The sequence below is a fragment of the Mesoplodon densirostris genome, chromosome 10, assembly GCF_025265405.1.
Source record: "Mesoplodon densirostris isolate mMesDen1 chromosome 10, mMesDen1 primary haplotype, whole genome shotgun sequence".
Taxonomy (NCBI): domain Eukaryota; kingdom Metazoa; phylum Chordata; class Mammalia; order Artiodactyla; family Ziphiidae; genus Mesoplodon; species Mesoplodon densirostris.
Window position 1 is genome coordinate 43,934,576 of NC_082670.1, and position 21,481 is coordinate 43,956,056.

Sequence of the window (21,481 nt, forward strand, 5' to 3'; positions counted from 1 at the left end):
ACACTTCAATTATATAAAATAAATTTGCATAAAGCATCCCATGAATCAAGAACTTAAAAATGCAACGTTTGATGAATTTCTCAGCCCCTACCCATACCTTCAGCTCCTCAATCTGCTGCTTGACAGTTTCAAGATCTGTTCCAATTGGAGACAATGAAGCCAATTTGCCACCTGCAATATCTACCCAGTCGAATATTGCCTGAAAAACACGTTAGGTCATGTTATTATAACAGTATATTTGAAATTACTTCAAGTGCGATAGCAAAGTATAATCATAAATCTATAAAGATATTAAGCAATGAGCCTGTTTTAAAAATAAGGTAAAAGTGGCAATATACTGGAACAGTTATCCCAAATATGAAATAGATGAAACCTCCAATTTTGCATCCAAATTTGCAGAAGAAATTCTATCTTGAATAGAATCTTAGAATATTGAGAACTTTCAAGAAAAGTCTATTTGAAAAAAAAAGTTTTATAAATTCACCACACAAAATAAAATTCTCTGTACTCTGTCTGCCTAAAAGGCAGATTGTATAAATATATTGAAAGAAAAAGATTCAAACCCATCTGTTCATTCAAATAATCAAGAAGTTTACTGTTTGGAATGTGAAACAATTTGTCTCAAGTAAACTCTTCTGTATTACTGAGATTAGCATTAAAATCCTGCACGTATAATGATTAAGACCATTATTCTGAACTGCAACAAAACTTCAAAATCTCCTATCTTCTTGTTCGTTTTAGGCAACACAAACAATCTAAAAAGGCTCCACTCACATTTTTTTTTTTCAGGTTCTGAATAAACAAAATTATTCTGCCATTTAATGAAGTTGCCAGGCCATACAGTACTGAGAAAAAAACCTTGGGAAATATCTGGTAGTTTAAACTGATCATGATAAACCCCAAGAACTTAAGTAGCAACTTGGGAAATAAAATGCATTTCACTTTACAATCAAACCTTGAAACCTCTGGAGTGTCTGCAGCTTTGGACACTTACCTACAGCTCTTTTAATCCATCACTGCCTTTCATCCCCACACAGGTGATGCTACTGACCTAGGACCAGCAGGACCTGTGATGGGCCTTGTTTTTCTAGCAACGGTGATGAGCCAAGCCTTCGTGTCCAGCTGTGACCCTGACCTCCTGGGGCTAACGGCTGCAGTGGTGGCAGAGCCATCTCCAGCCCCGGGAGAGGATACAACCTCTGTGACCCACCAAACGAACGTGAAAATCACCATCTGGCCTCACAGATGGACGTAGAGCCTGACTGGTTACTGGCCACTGCTATCAAACCAATAAATTATCACTCTGGTTAAATACAAAGGAGGGGGGGTTTATAATAAGGTGTCACGTGTAGTGAATTTTTTATATATTTGCAAAGTTCAAAACACTTCTCTGCTGGCATAAAGCTGGGCTTGTGATATTTATTTTTATAAATATAGAAATGAAGTGGCCTAATAAAAGGGAAAAGATGTTCTCATCTGAGCTTTAAAAATAATATTCTCTTGGTGTTATGGAAATACTTCGAGAGGCCTTTTCCATATGGTTGGATGAAGGATTCAACTGCTGCCAGTCTGTTAGGAAATGGAATAAAGTTAAGGAAGGTAGGGAGAGAAATATCCCTGAGTTGGCCTCAACTGACAGGAGAATTTTTAATATTAAAAAAATAAACTTAAAAACTAGTTAATGAACTGAATGAGAACCCTTGAGGGATGTGAAAAACAACCATTAAAAGGAATTATATACATGGGAAAGAAGAAAACACTTTTTGCATGACAGATTATGACCTAATAAAATAGAAATCTATTTTAGTTTTACCGGGAACACTGGCTTCAAGTCAAATTTCTTTACATCTGACTTGTGCTACGCTTGGTGATATTTTTAGATAGTGTCTACCCCTTTCATCTTATTCCACTCAACTCTAGAGCAGAACTCAGACTCAGCTCCATTTCACTGTCTGGTGTTGAGCCATTTATGAAAAATACTGTGACTTTCACTTTAAAAAGTTAAAATATTTCTTTTCAAAGTAAATTTCACTGAATGTGTGTATAAGAATGTGATTAGGGGTGTATATGAATCTGTACATATCTCCAGTGTCAGAAATCTCTTCAAAAAGGCAAAGCATGAATTGAAGCAGGTGAGTTAACTGCATCACACTTGCAGCTCCGGGGACATACTGATGCATGAATTTGTAAGCATCACTTATCACCTGATCCCTCCCTCCAGGAGACCCTGCAAGCCTTACCTGCAGTCCATCCTGGTACTGAACAGCAGCCTGCATTGCCTCCTCAAGTCTGTCCACCCGGTCTTTCCAAGCTTTATTTAGAGAATCCCAGGCTGAATTTAACTACAATGTAAATATTAGAACTCTTTCAGTATCATATGCTAAGTTTCCGACTACTTCTATCAAATATGCTTTAGTTAGCAAAATCCTTTAAAAAACCATTCTGATAAGAGTAGAAAATATGCAGGTTGTACCTCGTCTATACTCTTCTTAACAATGGGCTTGTCGGGTTCCCCGCAAGCGGCAATGAGTTCAGAACCCAGGTTAATAACCATATCCAGCTCTTCCTGCAACCCGTCTATCTCCTCCCTTATGGCCTAGAATAAGAAACGACAGTCTTACTTTTAAGCCAAGCCACAATGAAACTAAAAAGATGCACACAGACATTGATGGTAGTTATTTCTAGGAGGCAGGATTGTAATCAATTTTTATTTTCTTCGTTCTGTTTTCTAAGTTTTGGCACTAAATTTTTTCAACAAGGGAACACAAGAGCCATTTTAAAGAAAAAACAGTGTCCTTTGAGGAACAAATGTCAAATGCTTATTATAAAGACAGTATTTAGGAAATAATTCCATGTAACATATACCAGAATAAATCTTTCAAAAAAAAAATCAACAATACTGAAAAGCATGGAAAGCCATTTTGTTTTTGTTTTTTAAACCAACTAGTTTGGCAATACACATTTAAAATAGACATAAGTATCATAAGAGTTCAGAGACTTCACACAAATTAATGTAATTTGCTTAGTAGATTTAGGATAATCTAACTCTAGATTTTCATTTTAACCCCAGGACATGTAAAGTACCAAACAAACAAACAAAAACTATGACAGAAATGCAGTATTCTACCTTGCTTTCATTTTCTTGGTTAAATACACTTATTCATTCAAGATGCATTTATTGACCAAGGATGAACGTGCCCCAAACCAGGCATCGGAGATACAGAGAAAATTAGATATGACTATTCCACTCAAGGGGCTCTGAGTCCACTGGGAAAGACACAGGTACAGTCAACGATAAGTCATGCTCTGCGGTAAGTCCTTTGCGTGATGAGAATGTTATACGGATGGACTAACTCAGCTGAGTATACAAGAGGGTGGAGGCTGGCAATCCAACTGAACCTTGAAGCTTGAGTGGGATCTGCCAAGGAGAGTGGCAGGAAAGATATTCTAGGCTAAGGAAATAAAATGTGCAAAGGTTCAGATGCTAGAAAGAGCATGGCAGCTTCAGAGAAAGCCGTAAGAGAAGGAGCTTGGTAAAGGAGCAGTCGAAAAAAATGGCTTTGGAAACACAGGCCTGGGCTAGGCTGGGATGGAAAAGGCTGATACCATGTTCCAGGTAGTTTGGACTTTAGGCAGCAGGCAGTGGATGCCTTGAGGGCTTTTAACCAGCAGGACAGCAAGAGGAGATCTAGAGGGACAACGGGCAACAAGGTTAGAGGCTGGCAGGAAGAGAGACTCCACAGGCAGGGGTACCGCTCAGATTACTTTCTTAGACAAGAAAGAGAGATGACGAGGCCCCGAAGTAAGGCAGAAACAATGGGGATGGAGAGAAACTTTCTAAATAAACATTCTCCATGGGAAACCTGCGGGTGGACTCTGTCCCCTACTACATCTCTGTGCATTCCACTTTCAGAACCAAATATAAATTTTAATAGCGTAATTCCAAATATTTATACCAAAGGAATCCAACATTCATGCTACCACAACTTACTTTTTAAACTTTTGTTTGTTTGTTTTTTTGTTTTTGCGGTATGCGGGCCTCTCACTGTTGTGGCCTCTCCTGTTGCGGAGCACAGGCTCCGGACGCACAGGCTCAACGGCCATGGCTCACGGGCCCAGCCGCTCCGTGGCATGTGGGATCTTCCCGGACCGGGGCACGAACCCACGTCCCCTGCATCAGCAGGTGGACTCAACCACTGCGCCACCAGGGAAGCCCTATTTTTTAAACTTTAAATGAGATTCTCTGCTTACCTCTGCTGCTTCTTGCTGTTGTTTTACTACCGAGGGATCGATCCCAGGATCCTCCAAACCCCGGATGAAGTCCTGAGTATCTTTAGTGGTGACCACCAGTGACATGTGATCACACCAGAACTTCTCTGCTAATTCCATCACATCCAGTAGCTTGGCTTCCCTTTCTTCCACCAGTGTGTGTATGTTCTCCCAAATGAAAACCATTTGGTCTAGCTTATCCTGAACAGCTACAGAGCAGAACAATATCAAAAAGACACACCTTTTAAGCAATAAAGCACAACGTTCTCATTCACCCAGGAACAATCATTCAATTTTCCAAGGATCTAAACCTGGACCAAATTTGGGTTGAGCCCAGTCTACTGGGTATCACTGGGCCCAACGGCCTTTCCAGGCAAATACAGGACCTGAGGGTGTCCTGCCCTCCGGAACCAAGGTTTCCTGACAAAAGACAACGCTCAGAGGCATGTGAACTCAGGGGAGACCTGAGTTCACCAAGGCTGGCCTTAGTATATTCTTTACGCTCTCCAAATCAAGAATAGAGATGTCTGCTTAGTCTCAGGAACACAACAAAGTAGGATACATATTTTGGGCTTACTTCTAGTGTCCTCTTACCGTGAATTTCCACTGACCTCTGCACAGGCCCTTCCTTTTGACCCCAGCTCAGACATTTAAGGTGCTTGGCTAGGGTCCTGGTTGCCATTTCTGTGGCTATGGGACAGTGTACCCATGACATAAAGTAGTGTAGTCAGAGGAACAAATACCCCTAGGTTTGGTCTTATTACCATTATGCTTAACCAACTGATTTAAAGGGCCCGGAGAACATATGGCTTTTGTATCATGGCACATGTTGTAGTTACTCAACTGATTTCACAAACACAGGAAGACATTAACAAGGGACTGGTGTGCATAGCCCTTCCACCCCAAACATGTCACATCTGCAATACCTTTTCTAAAATCTGGTGTCTTGATATGCAACTGGACTGTCAAGGAACATTCACAATTGTTTTGAGTAAAGTTCAGTGGTTCCCTTATCCTGAAAGGATTACCTTTGGCAGATATGTCTTTGTCAGTGCCCTGGGACCGAGCAATCATCTCCTCTCCCCTCTGTCTGAGAGTCTCGTACAGAGGCTGCAGCTTCTCCATGTCCACCGCCACGTTCTTATTCTCATTGACCTGCTCCTTGATCTTCTCCACCTCTGCTGAGATGGAAGGCGGCTGCCGCAGACGCTCCACCACGCGCTCCAGGCTCTCCAGGATCTGGTCGATCTTGTCGTGGAACTGGGAGTGAAAGAGAAGGGCCATTTATGGGGGAAAAGACCTGTGACGCCAAGGGTGGGATTTAAAATGATAACACACCTATCTAATGTCACAGTCAAGAATGAAACCTTGGCCTTTCTGTTAACACATCCATCCAAAGAGTTATATCCAGCTGGTGTGTGAAGACACTCCTAAAATCACAACTCATATGCACCTCTCTGTGTCACACTGCTTATGGGGATGGGACTGCTTCTTGCAAATAACTGAGTAAATTCATTAAGAAACTGTATATGTTAATATATAATTGGACCACTTGACAGCAGCATTTTACTAGTGCTTCATCTTACCATAATTCAAATTAACTTTGAAAATTAGGTTCAATAATCTGGGTGTTTGTCTATCAACACTGATAGTTTTATTCACTTTTACTGATTATTTTGGCATCCTCAAAAAGTTGTATTATTAAATGTAAAATTCATGGGCAGTTTTGATGAGATGAAAGGGATTTCTTAAGTTATGAGTTTCCTGAACTAAAAAGTGTTAAAAAATTTAAAAAAAAAAACAGACACCTTCCTGATGTTGTCATGGAAGTTTATATTTAATTCCTGGCCAAACACATAGTCAGATCCATGAAAGAATTTTATATTTCCACTTGCAAAGTCACCACAGACAATGAAGCAAAGTTACGAACACTTGTTCATTTACAGATTCTACACTATCCTCAACGTTAAAGGAATCATCGGTCAGGATTACAGAAAATGGACCGCTCTCAGGCCAGTGTATCTAACGATAAAAACCAAAACGGAAAATCTGTAGGTAACTGCAAATCAACTTCTTGAAAAAGGTATTTTCAAAACGAAAAAAAAAAAAATCGATTTCCAACTGCAAATTTTTTCCTTCTTATTCAGCCTAGCATTCATAGTCTTTCTTCTTATTGCTGTCTTGGGAATGTTTCATTAATGATGAGAGTAACACTTTCTTTCATCTCTTCCGATGGCAAACACTACATTCTACTCTGCATGCACACTTATTTAGGTATCTGGACAACGATGACAGCTGTATGCTTCTTAAATCATTGAAAATTATGTTTTATTTATATATAAGCAGGCAGAGAAATGTAAGGATGGGACACTGGCAAATATCACCTCAGAGACCAAAACGTCAATACTCAGAGTTAATGCAGTGAAACAATTTTAGCTGGAATTGAATCAGCAGATCCGGGAAATGTCCTTCCACACTCTGCTGTCGGGGAGACCGTCGCACTGCTGGTGCAAAGCATTACCTGAGCAGACTGAGAAATGGCTTCATCCAGCGCCACAGCCCGCTTTTTGACATCTTCTTTAATTTGACTGTAGAGAGTGTCAGCAGCCACGTACTTCTCTTGGATAGAAGAGCCTTCCCTCGGGCTCAATTCCAGTAACTGCGGCCCAGTTTTGTTCATCTTATCTATATGCGGCTTGTGTTCGGCTATCAACTCTCGCAGTTGCTATAACAAAGCAAACAGCGTCTCAGTTTCTCAGAGGCACACCTCCACAGTACAGCTGTCAACATCCGCAGCGCATCCAGCTGGCAAGAAACTCCACACAAACACCCTCCCACCACAAGGCACTGAATGTACAACCCTCTGCCAGGAAGAGATCCCCTGACACAAAGATTAAACAACAGTCTGGTCATGTCAAAGTCCTTTTCAGGGCACATGCAAAAATGCTGGATGAGTGAAATAATGAATCCCAGTTTCATTATGCCTTTCCTACCAAGAGCAGTACAGTCTGACAAGAGTATTAGCCAAGGGTCATATTACATGAAAGGATTATGAACTCACTACATCCCAACCTACAGAGACCGAGCCATAACTCTCTGTATTCCTTTCTGCATACTCATGATACATACAAAAATTATTCAAAAGGAAGGAAGGGAGAGGGAGGGAGAGGAAGAAAGGAAGAGGAAAAAAGCACAGTAGAAGGTAGACACAATGCTGAGAGAGAACAATGACAGATAAAGCTAAGTTAGGGGATTTAAGCCCCCAAGGGGTTGTCATTACATTATATGTAAACCAATGTAAAAAATGTCCATATATATTAGATTATATATCTGTGAGTCTGTTCTATGTACATATATGATATGTATGATATATAAACATAAACAAATCTATCTGTATTTATTTTTAAATGTTAATGGCTGCAAGGATAGTCAATCCATCAAATACACAGCTGTATACTGAGCATTATCTATAAAGTGTATTTAAGGAAAAATATGTGACCTATGAATATTCTGCATAATACAGTGTCATCTAATCAAGAGATACAATGATACTGATGCTAATGAGGGGGTGTGGAATCCAGGTGGAGCCCCATTCCTTCTAGGGAAATGGATCAATCTGGAATCTCTACACTCCACGGAATCCAGGGTCTCCCGTGACTGCCTGAAGGTCTCTCTGAGGCAGACCTCCGTGCGGCACTAAGGTGCCCTCTACTGTACTCCATTATTCACGAGGTTCCCTAATCAGCAGTTTCTCGTCCTCACCAGAAGATGTGTCTCCAAACTGTTTGCTATCCAGCCCCTAAGAAAAGCCTCTCTGAGAGAAATTCTATTCAGGAAAGACGGTCTAGAGGAAAGCGATCTTTCCATCATTCATCAAGGAGAATCACCAGGACGGCCACATACCTGGATTTTTATTAAAAGTGCCACTAAAATCAGTCATATAAATTATTTTCAAAGTGGTTGAGAAAACTGGTTCATTACATCATGAACAATCCCCAATGTACTATCTCTAGTTTTGAAGTTTTTCTGAAGACGGTCTCAAAACTCTTTTGGAAAAGAGGTAAATAAACACAAATTCAACTTGTAAAAAAAAAAAAAAAAGGAGGAATGTCTACTGAATCTAACATGCTCTTCACAGCCCCTGGGTGGTCCAGGCTGTGAGTTCCTACTTGTGTTTTACATTGTTTGGTATCTTCATGCTGTTTTACAGAATGGAGGTGGTGACAGTAAGACCAGCCGCCATGCAATCTCATGGAGAAGAAACGTGTCACACGAGCTCTGGCTTCAATATTCTCGAAGGCATGTTTGAAAAACAAGCTCACACTTTGATTACCAAGAGACTCTCAGTAAAGTGAGGAATCTCTGCTGAGAGTTCTTGAGTGGCCTGGAGTCAGTAGATCTCACCTGTGTAGCATCACCATGAGACACCTGGGAGGTAGCCAGATGAGCCTTCTTAAGACCATTCCATGACAGACAAGAAAACAGCCACGGGATACCTACTTGGGGATGTGTGCACATGGAGAAAGGGCCCAGCAGGAGATGTCTTTTGCCTCATAGGTAACAAAATGATTCTTGGCAGCTATCCTAAGAGTCCACTTATACTGGAGATACTTAATGTGAACTTAAAAGAGATCTACCATTTATTTATAACATGGCTCTCGGGGCCATTTTTCATTCCTGCCTAGAATGAACTAGAAGATGTTCCCAAGAACAGTGAAGAGGATGCTGTAAAGTTGCAGAAGAAATGCTGCAAATATCCTGAACAATTTAGCTTGAACAACTTGAAGACTTGGCTACGAAGTTTTGAAGCTCCCTTTCTAAATAAAAATCATACATTTGTTTTGAGAACTGAAAGATGATGCCAAACAAGAAAATTAACTCAATTTTGAAATTTTCCATTCAATAATGATCCTTTTCGTCCTATTTGATGTTATGCTAGAAAACAGCTATTCAGATCCCACTTCAGAGTAGAAGAAATCCATGAAACATTTTATACTAAAAATCATTCAGTGGGTAGGCATCAGGATTTCTCCCAAAAATAACCTTTCTACTAAAATTAAATTTAATTTTACTTAGTTTATAAGTCTTTCTCCCACTGAATTATTTACATAGAACACCATAAAATTTCCATTTTGCATTAAAGTGTTCTCTAAAGCTCTTCTAAACAAATACTTAGAGATATTCTTCAATGTCAATACACTAAAAAAGTAAACAAATACGATTAATAAGTATGTTACATACTTCAAACAATGATGTAATATATCCTGAGTTAAACTTTACACATGCACACACACAATGATTAGTCACAATGATCTGTACATCCATCTTGTACAGATCTGGGAGAGCAACTAGGTTCACAAGATCATAAATAACAAGAATTCCAGACTTTCTTCTGACAGTCTTGAATCCTTTCACTCAAACCCTTGCAAAATTTTAAGCTACGTTAACATTTCGGAGACTACTGAAATGAGGGCCTCATAATGCCATTTTATGTGTTTAAAACATGACATATTTGTAGATGGAAATATACTCTCTCGTTTACTCATGTAAACTTATAGAAGCAGAGAACTTCAAAAGATTTCCATGTACAAAAGGGAAAGAAAAAAAGAAGTGGGGGGACAATTTGTCTTTAAACTTCAGCATTTTTTCCTTTTCACAGAATTCGATTTCACAACAATGCTATTTTGACGTATTTGTTATAGCGTACATTTTCTCCAAGCTTAATGTCCTTGTCTGCTTGATGTTGCTTCCATGTATTGCTACCTTTTGCTTACATTCTGGATGGCTCTAACCACTATATATTAGTCAAATTAGTGTACACTGAAAGCAATTCAACATGATCAGTTGAAAGTACTTTGAAAGCTTATTTCTCTAACATTTTAAAACAAGGATTTTGTTTCTGTACTCAGTTTACACTGCATACTACTGGGTAAAAGCTGTGACATCATGATGACATACACAGTGTGCCTGCCCACATGAGTCGTCCCACTGCAAAACTGGACAACAGGGCAGCAACTCGGAGGTAAGCAAACTGTGCAGACCAGAACACTAAAACTTCCTCATCACAGAAGGTGTCTGCATTAGAAACACCCTAAAAATCATGATTCCCTTTCCATGGGGTCTCCAGCACTCTCTCTGGCACCAAGCTTACACGATGTTCTTCCTGCTGTTGCCTCAGGGTTTCGTACTCCAGCGCAGGGGCAGGAAGCTGAGTGATGATCCTCTGTACGTCTGTCAGCCACGGCCAAAGTTCTTCGTATGTTTCCCAGAACTGGTTAACCAGGGACTGTGCCCGTTCTAACTGCAGATACCTCTCTGAGTTTATCTGGCAGATGGCATCATAGTTCTTCAATACCTTGTCCAGTTTTTTCTAGAAAATCAGATGACAAAATGTGTTTAACCGGGCAGGCAGGCCAAGGAACACACACATATATACTCCAGAATGCTTGTCCAGCACAATATACCTGGTGCAGAGTAAGCACTCAACAATGCATGGTAAATGAATAACTCAACAGAGGCTAGTTAGATTTTAATTGCTTCTTTGTATAAAAGTTCATTTTAAATTAAAGAAAGGCCCTCCCATGTTGTTGCATAAGGAAGTCCCTCCTTTTCAAGGCTGAATAATATTCCATTGTATGCTAATGGCGTGTTCTTACTACAATAAAAAAATTTCATATACACATGTAGAAAATAGCAAAAATGTCTTGAAAGTACAACTGGAGATCAGGCTGATAAAGGATGATATATTCCTGCAGTGGACTTCTATGCAGTTGTCAAAAATCAGGGGATTGGATGACATGGAGAACTTCTCAAAAAAAAAAAAAATTAGGTGACAAACCCACAAAATAAATAAATAAATAAAAAGCCTCAAGTTTTTATGACTAAGACACTGAGCTTCAAACATAAAAAGCAAAATTCTCCAGCCATTCTTCTAGGTCTTCTAGGTGAGAGAAAGGTCTGGCATGAGCCTGGCAACACTGACATTACTTTCTGTTAAAACATAAGGAGTCTCTTTCACAAGTGAAATTCTAAGAGGAGCTGCCGGTCAGCAAAGTTAATTAAATAGATGAGAAGCAAAATAGAACATTATGCTCTCCACTGATTTTACGGGGTGGTCACAGAGATCTCGATTATGGTACAAATTCACTTCATAAGCCAAAAGCAAAAGACAAAGCACAACAGCAATCCAATGAACCACAGAATAACATAAAAATTCTCTCATGATCATCTGTATTTTTCACACCAGGATCTTCACAAAAATAACAAAGGAAAGATTAAATTATAAACAAGTGAAGTGCCACTGTAGAGTATTTAAATAAAAGATTAAGTATTAATATACAGTGCACATTCTATTATTTGCCTATGGTATACCTTAGAAACAATGCACCCACCGTCTTTTAAATGTGATCTTACGCATATACATTTGTATATATTATTTTTGCCATGGGATATTTTCCTACCAGAAGCATTAATATGTATTAATTTCTTTAGGCTTCTCAGATGTCTGAATATGAATTGAACTAAACATTTTTATTTATGGCTGGTTTTCCATCAATCTAAAGGATCGTTAAAACTACATAAACTGAATACTTCCTTAACGATTCCGCTCCTTTTTTTCCTATACAGATTACTGTAACTTTATACAGAATGAATTTCAGTTAGAGAGAACCACATATTTTGAGTTTCGTTTCAGCTCCAGCGGCCCCAATGTTCCTGAAGCCTATAAACAACAGCTGACATACAGAATAACAATTTATACTGATAATAACAGTGATAATACAGAGAACATTAATTGGATGCTTAATGTATCCCAGTTACCCAAGGACTCAAACCTTAACAGCTTTTCTGTCTATTAAAAAAGATTATCCCCAGGGTGATTCCCTTAAGGAGTATTCCTTTCACTCTTATTCTATAAGCTTGAAAAATGCCTTATTTGAAACTAATGATTTAGCTGTTTAAACAGCAGCTGTGGATAAAGGAAAAGCGCTTTTCTCAGAGTGAAAGCCCCACACATGCTGTCTGCTCACAAGTCTCACATCAGTCACGTGGACAAGATCATACCTTCATCGGCTGCTTTTCCTCTTCACTGCACGTGCTCATGATTTTATGTCCAGATTTAACAAGCTCATCAATAATATCCTTGTGTCGCAAAATCTCCATGGTGAATGTCTGTATTTACCAAAACAAAGATTTTTTTTTTAAAGAGTGTATGACTAAAACAAAAACAATTAGGCAAAGCAGTTAAAATGACCAAGTTACATTCAATCATGCAAGTGCATTTCCTTGGAGCAAACTGACAAACCATGTAGATGCAACTGGAAATGTGTGTCTTCACCTTTTGAACCTGCAGCTGAGCGGAGGTCTGGTCTTGCTCAAGCCTGATGTCACCCAGAGATGTCAATTTTTTGTCTGTTTCACTAATCCAGGCTAACTCTGCATCAGCCGCTTGGTCAAACTAAACAAAAGATAAATAATCAGGTCAGCAAGTTCCTGTAACTGGTGCCAGAGAAATACCTATCTACGTTTCTTTCAAATACCCTTATCACACAAATGGAAAATGTGAGCTGGTCTCTTCATGGCAACCTGAAATAATCCATGATAGTGACTGATGTTATAAAGAAAGGAGAACTTTCCACAGAGAAAGTAAACACAACCTCTTAAAACGTGCTGGATCCATAACACGACATTAATGATGTGAGGACAGCTAACACTGCTGCCTTCTCTCTGGTGGTGGTAAGGATTTTCTCTTTAGCAATACTATACAAATTGTGCAGCACAGGGAACTCTACTTAATGCACTGTGGTGTCCTAAATGGGAGGGAAATCCAAAAGGGAGGGGATATATGTATATGTATGGCTGATTCATTTTGCTGTGCAGTAGAAGCTAACGTAGCATCATAAAGCAACTATACTCCAATAAAAATTAATTAACACAAAAAAAATCACAGTGTGCTCATGATCCTGTACTGCAATAACTGAAGAAAATGAGGAACTCTGCATCTTTCTGACATGGAAAGAGATCTGGAAAAAAAATACTATACAAATTGAAAAGCTATAAAAGTCAGTAGCTGGACACCATCTTTAAATCACTTCATCCTTCACTTTATCACGTTAATATGATAGGCAGGTAGCATGCTGTTATCAAAGTACAAGATCCCTAACAAAAAGAATGACATATTCCCATTTATTTACTCTGTGTGTATATGGGAAATACCTTTCTATGTATGCAGAGTATACCCCCAAATGTCTCATGTATCATTCTTTTACATCTCATTTGATAACAGCAGAAAACATTTTCAAGAGCATTCTTAAATATTTCAAGGGATTTTCTTTTCTTGAGCATAACAATAATTCATGGTAGAAATTTGTGAAGTATGGAAAAATATACAGAAGAAAATTAAAAGCTGGAGTTAATACCGTTGGTATTCTAGTGAATTTTCTTCCAGAAGTTGAGACTTAGAAAGCTCTGGGATAATACTGTATAAACAGTTTCATATCCTGCTTTTTCATTTATCATGAACATTTACCATGTCATATAAATGTGACTTTTTAAATACCATCATTGTATTCTAGCATACCTGGATATTTTCACTTAGGTTCTCTGCATTTTTTCACTATTATATAAACAAGCCTGTAACGAATATCCTTGTATATAAATCTCTGTTGGCATCTCTAATTAGCTCCTTAGGGTAGATTCCTAGAAGTTGACTTCTAAGTCAAAGAGCATGAACATTTTCAGTACCTTGCATCAGATAAACCCCATGCCTTCCAGTTACCAGAAATGAGTACAGAGGGCAAGTGACACCACAGCACCAACCTTAAATGGTAACTAACAAAGCCTCAGTGGGAAAAGTGCAGGGGGATGGACGCTGCGATTTTCAAGTCCAGTACTGGCCGAACCTCTAATGTTTCAAGAGCACCTGGAAATCCAGATTGGGGTCAGGGGATAACTAAGGGAGGGGAGACAAGGGTGGAGGTAAGGAACTAAACTGGAAAACAGTTCATACTTTTAAGACACTAGGCAACACTCCGCAGACTCACAGGAGGATGGGGTAGACCTACTTTTACCCTATCTCACAAGTACATCTCAGAGCCCTGGGCATTATACACAACGCATACAAGGAACCTCTGGGAGGAGAGAGAAGAAAGCAGAGCTGCTATGAGTCTTGGACCCGAGGAGAAGCACGGGGGTGAGTTCCCTGGGTTTTCTTTGGCTTCCCATATCCTGGACTGGATGCTGGAGAAACTGCCACCCAGGAGCACCCAGAGGTGCAGAAAAAGCCCCAGGAAAACCTGTCTCCAGTCAAAGGAGCAGGAAAGGGGCAGCCTTGCAAGACAGAAAACGTATAGACAGTAACCATTCTACTCCAACCAAACACCACAGAAAAAAGCCTTGGTCTCCCCACACTGCTGCCAAGCAAGGCTGAATGGGGAGCCCAGATTTCCACCCGCCTGAGCCTGGGCCCGACACCCCTGCCAGGGTGATGTCAGCGAAGTCGGGAGCTGGAAATTTCACTCCCACAGGCGAACACAGACCCCTGCTCCCGGGTCAGTGGAGACCACATGGGGAGCCTGGACCTCCCCCTCTCCTCAGGGTGGCATCAGGGAAAGCTTGTGGACAGTCAGGATTTTCACCATGGTGTCAGGGAGCTGGAACTCCCACTCCCACCCAGCAGTGAGCGGCGCCCGCCCCACCGCCCTTAGGTGTCCCACGAGGCTGCCTGGGGGACCTGGGATCTCCCTCCACCTGGCAGCATCCCTCCTGCCTCTGCCAGAGCGGTGTCAGGAAAGCCGGCTAAAACAGAAGGCTTAATGAAGACCCAAGACACACAACACCGAGGACCCAGAAGAACTCAAACCGAATTAACGAGGATTATCAGCAGAGGCTAATACCTAGAAGATGATGTGAGAATTATCTGGCAGATTTCAAAGCAACCATGATAAAAATGTTCCATGAGCAATTTCGAACGCAGTGGAAATGAGGGAAAAAGTAGAAGGCCTCGGCAACAAAATAGCAAGTCTCAGCAAAGACACAGAATGTATGGAGAAAAACCAAATGGAAATTTTTAGAACTTAAAAATGTAATGGGCTTCCCTGGTGGCGCAGTGGTTGAGAGGCCGCCTGCCGATGCAGGGGACACGGGTTCGTGCCCCGGTCCAGGAGGATCCCACATGCCGCGGAGCGGCTGGGCCCGTGAGCCATGGCCGCTGAGCCTGCGCGTCTGCAGCCTGTGCTCCGCAATGGGAGAGGCCACAGCAGTGAGAGGCCCGCGTACCGCAAAAAAAAAAAAAAAAAAAGTAATAACTGAAATAAAAGCTCAGTTGATGAGACCAAGGAAGAGGACAGAGGAAAGAATGAGTGAAGCAGAAAACAGAATCACAGAAATCACCCAGACTGAATAACAGAAAATAGACTGAAAAAAATGAACAGAGCCCAGGGCCTGAGGAACTATAATAAAAGAAAATTGAAGTCACTGAGTCCCAGAAGGAGAGGAGAAGTTGGCTATGGCTGGAAAGTACTCAAACATTCTTGAAATAATAAAGTTAGAGAAATGGAGACCAGATTTGTGGCCAGGAGTTGAGGAAGAGGCAGAGGTGGGAGGGGACGGGTGTGGCTATAACAGGGCAGCATGAGGGGTCCCTGTGACGGAAACGTTCCCCGTCTTGACGGCAGCCGTGTCAATTCCCTGCTCATGACGTTGTACCATAATTTTGCGAGATGCTACCACTGGGGAAACTGGGTGAATGGTACAACGGGACCTCTATATTCTGTTTTACAGCTGCATGTGAATCTACAGTTATCTTAAAACAAGTTAATTGAAAAAAAATAACTCTGCGTGGGTAACCTCTCATCTGTAAGTCCTGTCTGCATTTTCTCTTTTAGATCTATGCTACCAAGTTGCCCTGGATGTACTGATTCATATTCCCACGAGCAGAGTTTGGCTATCCCCTCATCAAAATGGGGGACATAATTTATTCTTTAATAATCTTTGTCAAGCTTCTCAGTGAACTTTTCTTAATTATAAGGGCATAACCTGCCAGTGCAGCCTGGCACAAAAGACAGCACTGATTAAGTCATTGTGATGGTTCCAATCTCACAGGTAAAAAATTACCAATTATATAAGTGAAAACTTCTTAATATTACTGAATTATTATTTGTTTACATTTTTTTCTACCTATCATGAACCCACTTGCTTTCACCTTTACTAAGTAATGAATGAGTAAATGAATACTAAAGCTATTTGCAGGTCAAGTTCTCTTAGTCAACAAGTTTAGATAGAAAAAAATTTAGATAATCATCTAAATATGGGCCAAAGCAGAAGTATAACAGGGGTTAAAATAATACTTTTACATTTACCTTTAAAAACCAATGGCATAAAGATATGAAAAGGAAGATATGGTGTAACAGACCTTTACTTAATCTCTAGAAGTGCTACCGAACAAAATCTGAATATAAACCAACATCTAACCAAAAATCATGTAAAGTCAGGCTGCTCTGAGACTCCTCTGGTGTCGGGGTAGCCGTCACACTGTCGTGTGTGAGGACTGGACACATATCCCATGGGTCCTCCTCCAAGTGTCACACATCTGAGAGGATCGCTGACAGGCAAAGTTGCTCCAGACAGAAATGCAGAGCTTTAGTCGTCAGAGTGGGCGAGCTCCCCGATAAGGGCAGTACCTCTAAAATGACTCCGCACGTTTATATATTCAAGCAGAAGTCTTTCTCTTTCCTCTGTTTCCCATAACGGCATGCACTGTTTTCTGAAGCCGCCTCGTGATTTGCACGTAGCGGTGTTAATAAATATTCTGCCCACTAATTCATTACTTTTGCTGCTACGGGGACAAGTCAGAACAATGTGGACTCCAGAAGGAATCCTGATAAGCCATTTGAAAAATTCTATCTTCATCTGGTTCAATAATTGTTACATGACTTAGTTTCAAATGGAACTACTCATTAGCAATTGCTGATCAATGTGAAAACGAAAAAAAATTTCATCAACTAATTCAGCAGCTTCAGATGTGGAAAAAGAAATCGTCACAACAAACAAGTGGAAGAGACTGATCATTCGCTTTCAAGCCGCACATGGTGGAACTCCAGGGTAAAGCTCTACTATGTGATGCACTCAGCACAAAACTGAGAAAAAATAGTCCAGCCCTTTCTACCAGAGTGCAAATGCTGCAAGATATTAAGAATAAAATTTAACAGGAATTTTTTTTCTTCTACTGGTCCCTGAAAAAAATAAAGTGATGTCCCCACCCCTCTTGTTTGTGTTCAGGCTATTTTTAGGATTTATATGACAGTCCTCATAAAGAAAGGCAGATTGCTGGTGTTAATATTAGTTTAATAATAAGTCTCCCTTTCTGGAAGAAAAAAAACAAAAAGCATCCAATGAAAACCAGTATGATGACACCATCCAAGTTGCCAAAAGAGAAAGCTGAAACTCAAACACTGTTTCTTGAACCAAGGCAAATATTTGCTCTGCTAAAAGAAAACAAGACTTCAAGCAGAAATTTCCCTCTGTCCTTTGAAAGGTTTTTTTATTACATTAGAAAATATTTAATGTCCAACAATGAAAGGAGTAGTCCCAGGGTCTACATGAAGCAATTTACAGTCAAGCAAGGCATTTTTATTTACGTCTGTGACTCTTTCAAACAACTACTTAATATGAGTATTTCTAACAGACCATGAAATGGCTTATTTCACATGTGAGTAACGTGGACAGCAAGCTCCCTATACCAAATTTTAATAAATTTGCTTACTACTCATACAAGTAGCAAAAAAATGACTTCAAATGAATTGTAGAGAGTGTTAGCATCCTTAACTGCATTCTGGGAAATATTCTAATACGCATCATCCCTGGAGTCCAACTATCAACCCCAGTTACTGTAATTCCCAGTATAGTTGAACTAGTATTTCAGAAACTTCCTACAAGTTGGTGAAAAACATTTTAATTGGCTAATCTCTAAATATTCCTGAAAAACACACTGTAAAACAGTAACTGCCAACATTCTACTGAACACACTGTTCTAAGTGCTTGAACATGCAAGAATATACAGTTGCTGTCAGGATAAAAGGACATAATGTGGGTATTACCACTAATCCCATTTACAGCCGAGGAAGCCAAGGCAGAGAGAGGTTAACTGACTCACCAGAGGTTACCCAGCTTGTAAATGTCGGGTCTGAGATTCAAACCATGGTGGTCTGACCCCAGAGCCTACACTTGCGGTTGCCCTGTTACATCCCTCGTGCTTGTACACAATTTGGGCTCAGTCACTCAAAATATTCATGGGATTTCACCAATATCGGCTCAAATACCACAACAGTCAATAAGTGGTGGGTTTTCACTTACTAGTTAAATGTTTCTCCCATGTCTGACAAACTGCTTTTGTAATTATCTAGAAAGTTTCTCTTGCGTGGAAGCAGAGGTTTAAGAAAGACAGAGTGATAAGCAAACTTTAACCTCCAGGACATCCTCTTACTCCCTTCCCCTGGCGAGGGTCTTAGCGCTTGCTTTCTTTTGATTAGCATTTCCTTCCATTTTTCTTCACATTATTCATAACCCAGCCCATATTTTCCCACCGTAAACAAATCTCACTTCCGTGGGGGAGGTTTCCTTCTAGTTCTTTAAAAGAAATTAATAGGTGTTATTTTTCTCCCAAGCTGATCCCTAATGACCCAATGAACTGTTTATTTTAATTGCACCCGTGTGCCTTTATATTGGAGGGTTATGAAGGCCCAATAAAATAAGCCAGGCAATTAGAACTGTCAGAGAGTGCCTGGGATGCCCAGACCCAGTGAAATACACACTTTAGCACCTTCTGATAATTGCACATTTATAAGAGGCAAAGCACAACAAAATGCTCTGGGGTTTAAACAATCACAGTGATCTGAATTCAGGCTGTAAGTCTGTATGTCTTTCAAGCAAAAGCTCCTTTCCCCATTTCCACATGGGTCATTTGGTTCAGTGTGCAATTAGAGAAAGAAAGCAGCAAAGCTAAGTTACTTTGTGTAGGTTTAACATGCAAAAATACCCACAGTTTCTAACTCAGATAATGGCAGGCATTGTGAGAAGGAGGCAGCTGTTTTGCTTTTTTCTAAAGCTCACAATCACTGTTTACTAAGCTGCCTTATTCCACTCAGATTTTTCTTAAAACTTATGAACGGGCCCAATTAAAAAAAAAAATCCTCTTCAGAATATTGATGCCGGCAAATCTGCAGAGTCAGACTCAGGAGCTTATTAACTGGTCACAATGAATGTACACCGTCCTCAGGCATCTGCCAATAACTGAGGCTGTTCCATTATTTCCAAAATAATAATAAACATCACTCTACTTTACATAAGGCTCTTGGCCCTATGATCTCAAAATTCAATGACACATCTTTTCAAAACTGCTATGTGATACAGAATTAACATGAAAAATCTAACCACGTCACATCAGAAGTTTTTTGAAAACTAAACGTATACCGGACGGATACGAAGCCCATGCTAACGAGAAGGTATCTGGACACCCCCTTCCCTCCTCTCTTCAGACCTCAGCCCTTTTCCACATTTGCCTGACATCTGCCATGTCAATCAGCACCCTCTGTGATGGTGGCCTGACTGTTCACTATGTCCCTACACGGCTGCTGAATTCCAAAATGCAGGTTATACCCGTAAAAAGGAAGCAGGCCTGTACATAAACAATCTTAATGTCAAAAGATGGAAACATCTTAAGAGAAAGCTGCTTGGAAAACCGGACATTCAGTTATTTTCAATCTAGTCGAATTTAGTCCAGTTATTCGGGGAGGAAGCATCAAATCTATAAGTTTAAAAACTACCAAGTCATTTGCAAGGCCCATATCCTCACTCCATCACTCGTGGTTGGGTATGTCGGGGGAGGGATCTGGAAGGAGTAGCTCTTAATAAAACAAGATGTATGTGCCTAAGGTATGCAGAAAAAGATGGACTGCTATCAGATCATGTCCACGGTTCAGGTGGAGAAGAAACAGAATGGTAGATGATTTGTTTATACAACGTAAAACAAATCACACAAAATATGCGGTTCATATCCAAGTCTAAAGATTTTTTTTTTTGTACCATTCCTTTTGTATTTCATGGACACATTATCACTGGATAAAGAGAAAACAAGTATTTTAGTATCAAACTGTACTCTGGTCCTAATTCCAAACATCTATAAGTGGGCAAGGTTATAAAACAATTTTCAGTGATATATTAGGTCCTTTCTAAACTTGTTAATTATGAGTTTAGAAACTATTCTTTTGAGTGCAAAACTAAATCTCTGCCAAACCAGAAAGACAGGTACCAGTGTGTTCTTAAATTTGCCGAGAGAGACACAGAGGGAGAGAGAGATTTCCTGATCCTTTCAGTTTACTTGCCCAAGTCTCACAGGCCTTATGGTTGGAAATATCCTCATACTTCTATTTTGCTGCAATATTGGCGCCTTCCTTCGGATTACTGAAGGAGGTTAGAAAAAAATGGATCACCTCCTGCCTTAGGATTTTTCCTCTCTACCTGATTTATAAAGAGGCCCTTTAGGGAGGTAGAATGAGATCTGGATTAAGCCCTGGTTACAACTCCACCACACACTAGCTGTGGGACCCCAGGCAGGTCACCTGCCCACACACTGCATATGCTCCTCCCAGCTCTAAACGGTACCTCTCAGCCTTACTGGAAAGGTATTCTCTTCTTTCCTTTTTTTTTAAATTGGCTTAAGTGAATTTTATTGGTTTCCTTTATTACTGGAGGTATTCCATTAGGCAGACTTGCAGGCATTTCAAAGGAATGCACATACTAGTACAGAATAAATACATATAAACAACCAGAAGATATTAATATATCAATAGCACTATTATTAGTTATGACCTACCGGTAGTGAGATACTTTTACTAAACAATCTCCCCCTCTCTCACAAGGAAGCCTTGAAGGATAGAGACCACAGTGTTTGCACGTTCTTGCTTCTACGAGTTTTTCTGTATTCTTTCACAAAGTCTTGAAACTTTCAGTAAGGAATGGTTTTATCCAGAAAAAAAGCCCCAATAATTGTTATTTTCCTACAGGGTATATGTTTTAGATTCGAGAAAACACAGACCAACCTGTGGAAAACATTTGCAAAACTCTGAATAGAACTGGGCTACAGTTAATGACCTTGGCACCTGGCAGAGCTTACAAACCGGTAGGCGCTCAGCCTGTCACCTGCCCTTGAAAGCAGCTC

At 40.1% G+C, this 21,481-nt stretch overlaps 1 protein-coding gene across 1 annotated transcript in view; it reads right to left on the bottom strand.

Annotated features, from left to right (window-relative positions):
* The window catches only part of LOC132497793 (dystonin-like), a 504,834-nt gene that overhangs the window by 48,532 nt on the left and 434,821 nt on the right, over positions 1-21,481 (bottom strand). Inside the window, 9 exon segments of the mRNA XM_060111281.1 lie at positions 98-199; positions 2,241-2,342; positions 2,474-2,596; positions 4,252-4,478; positions 5,298-5,529; positions 6,791-6,994; positions 10,421-10,639; positions 12,331-12,438; positions 12,605-12,724. Coding sequence (XP_059967264.1) covers positions 98-199; positions 2,241-2,342; positions 2,474-2,596; positions 4,252-4,478; positions 5,298-5,529; positions 6,791-6,994; positions 10,421-10,639; positions 12,331-12,438; positions 12,605-12,724 — 1,437 coding nt within the window.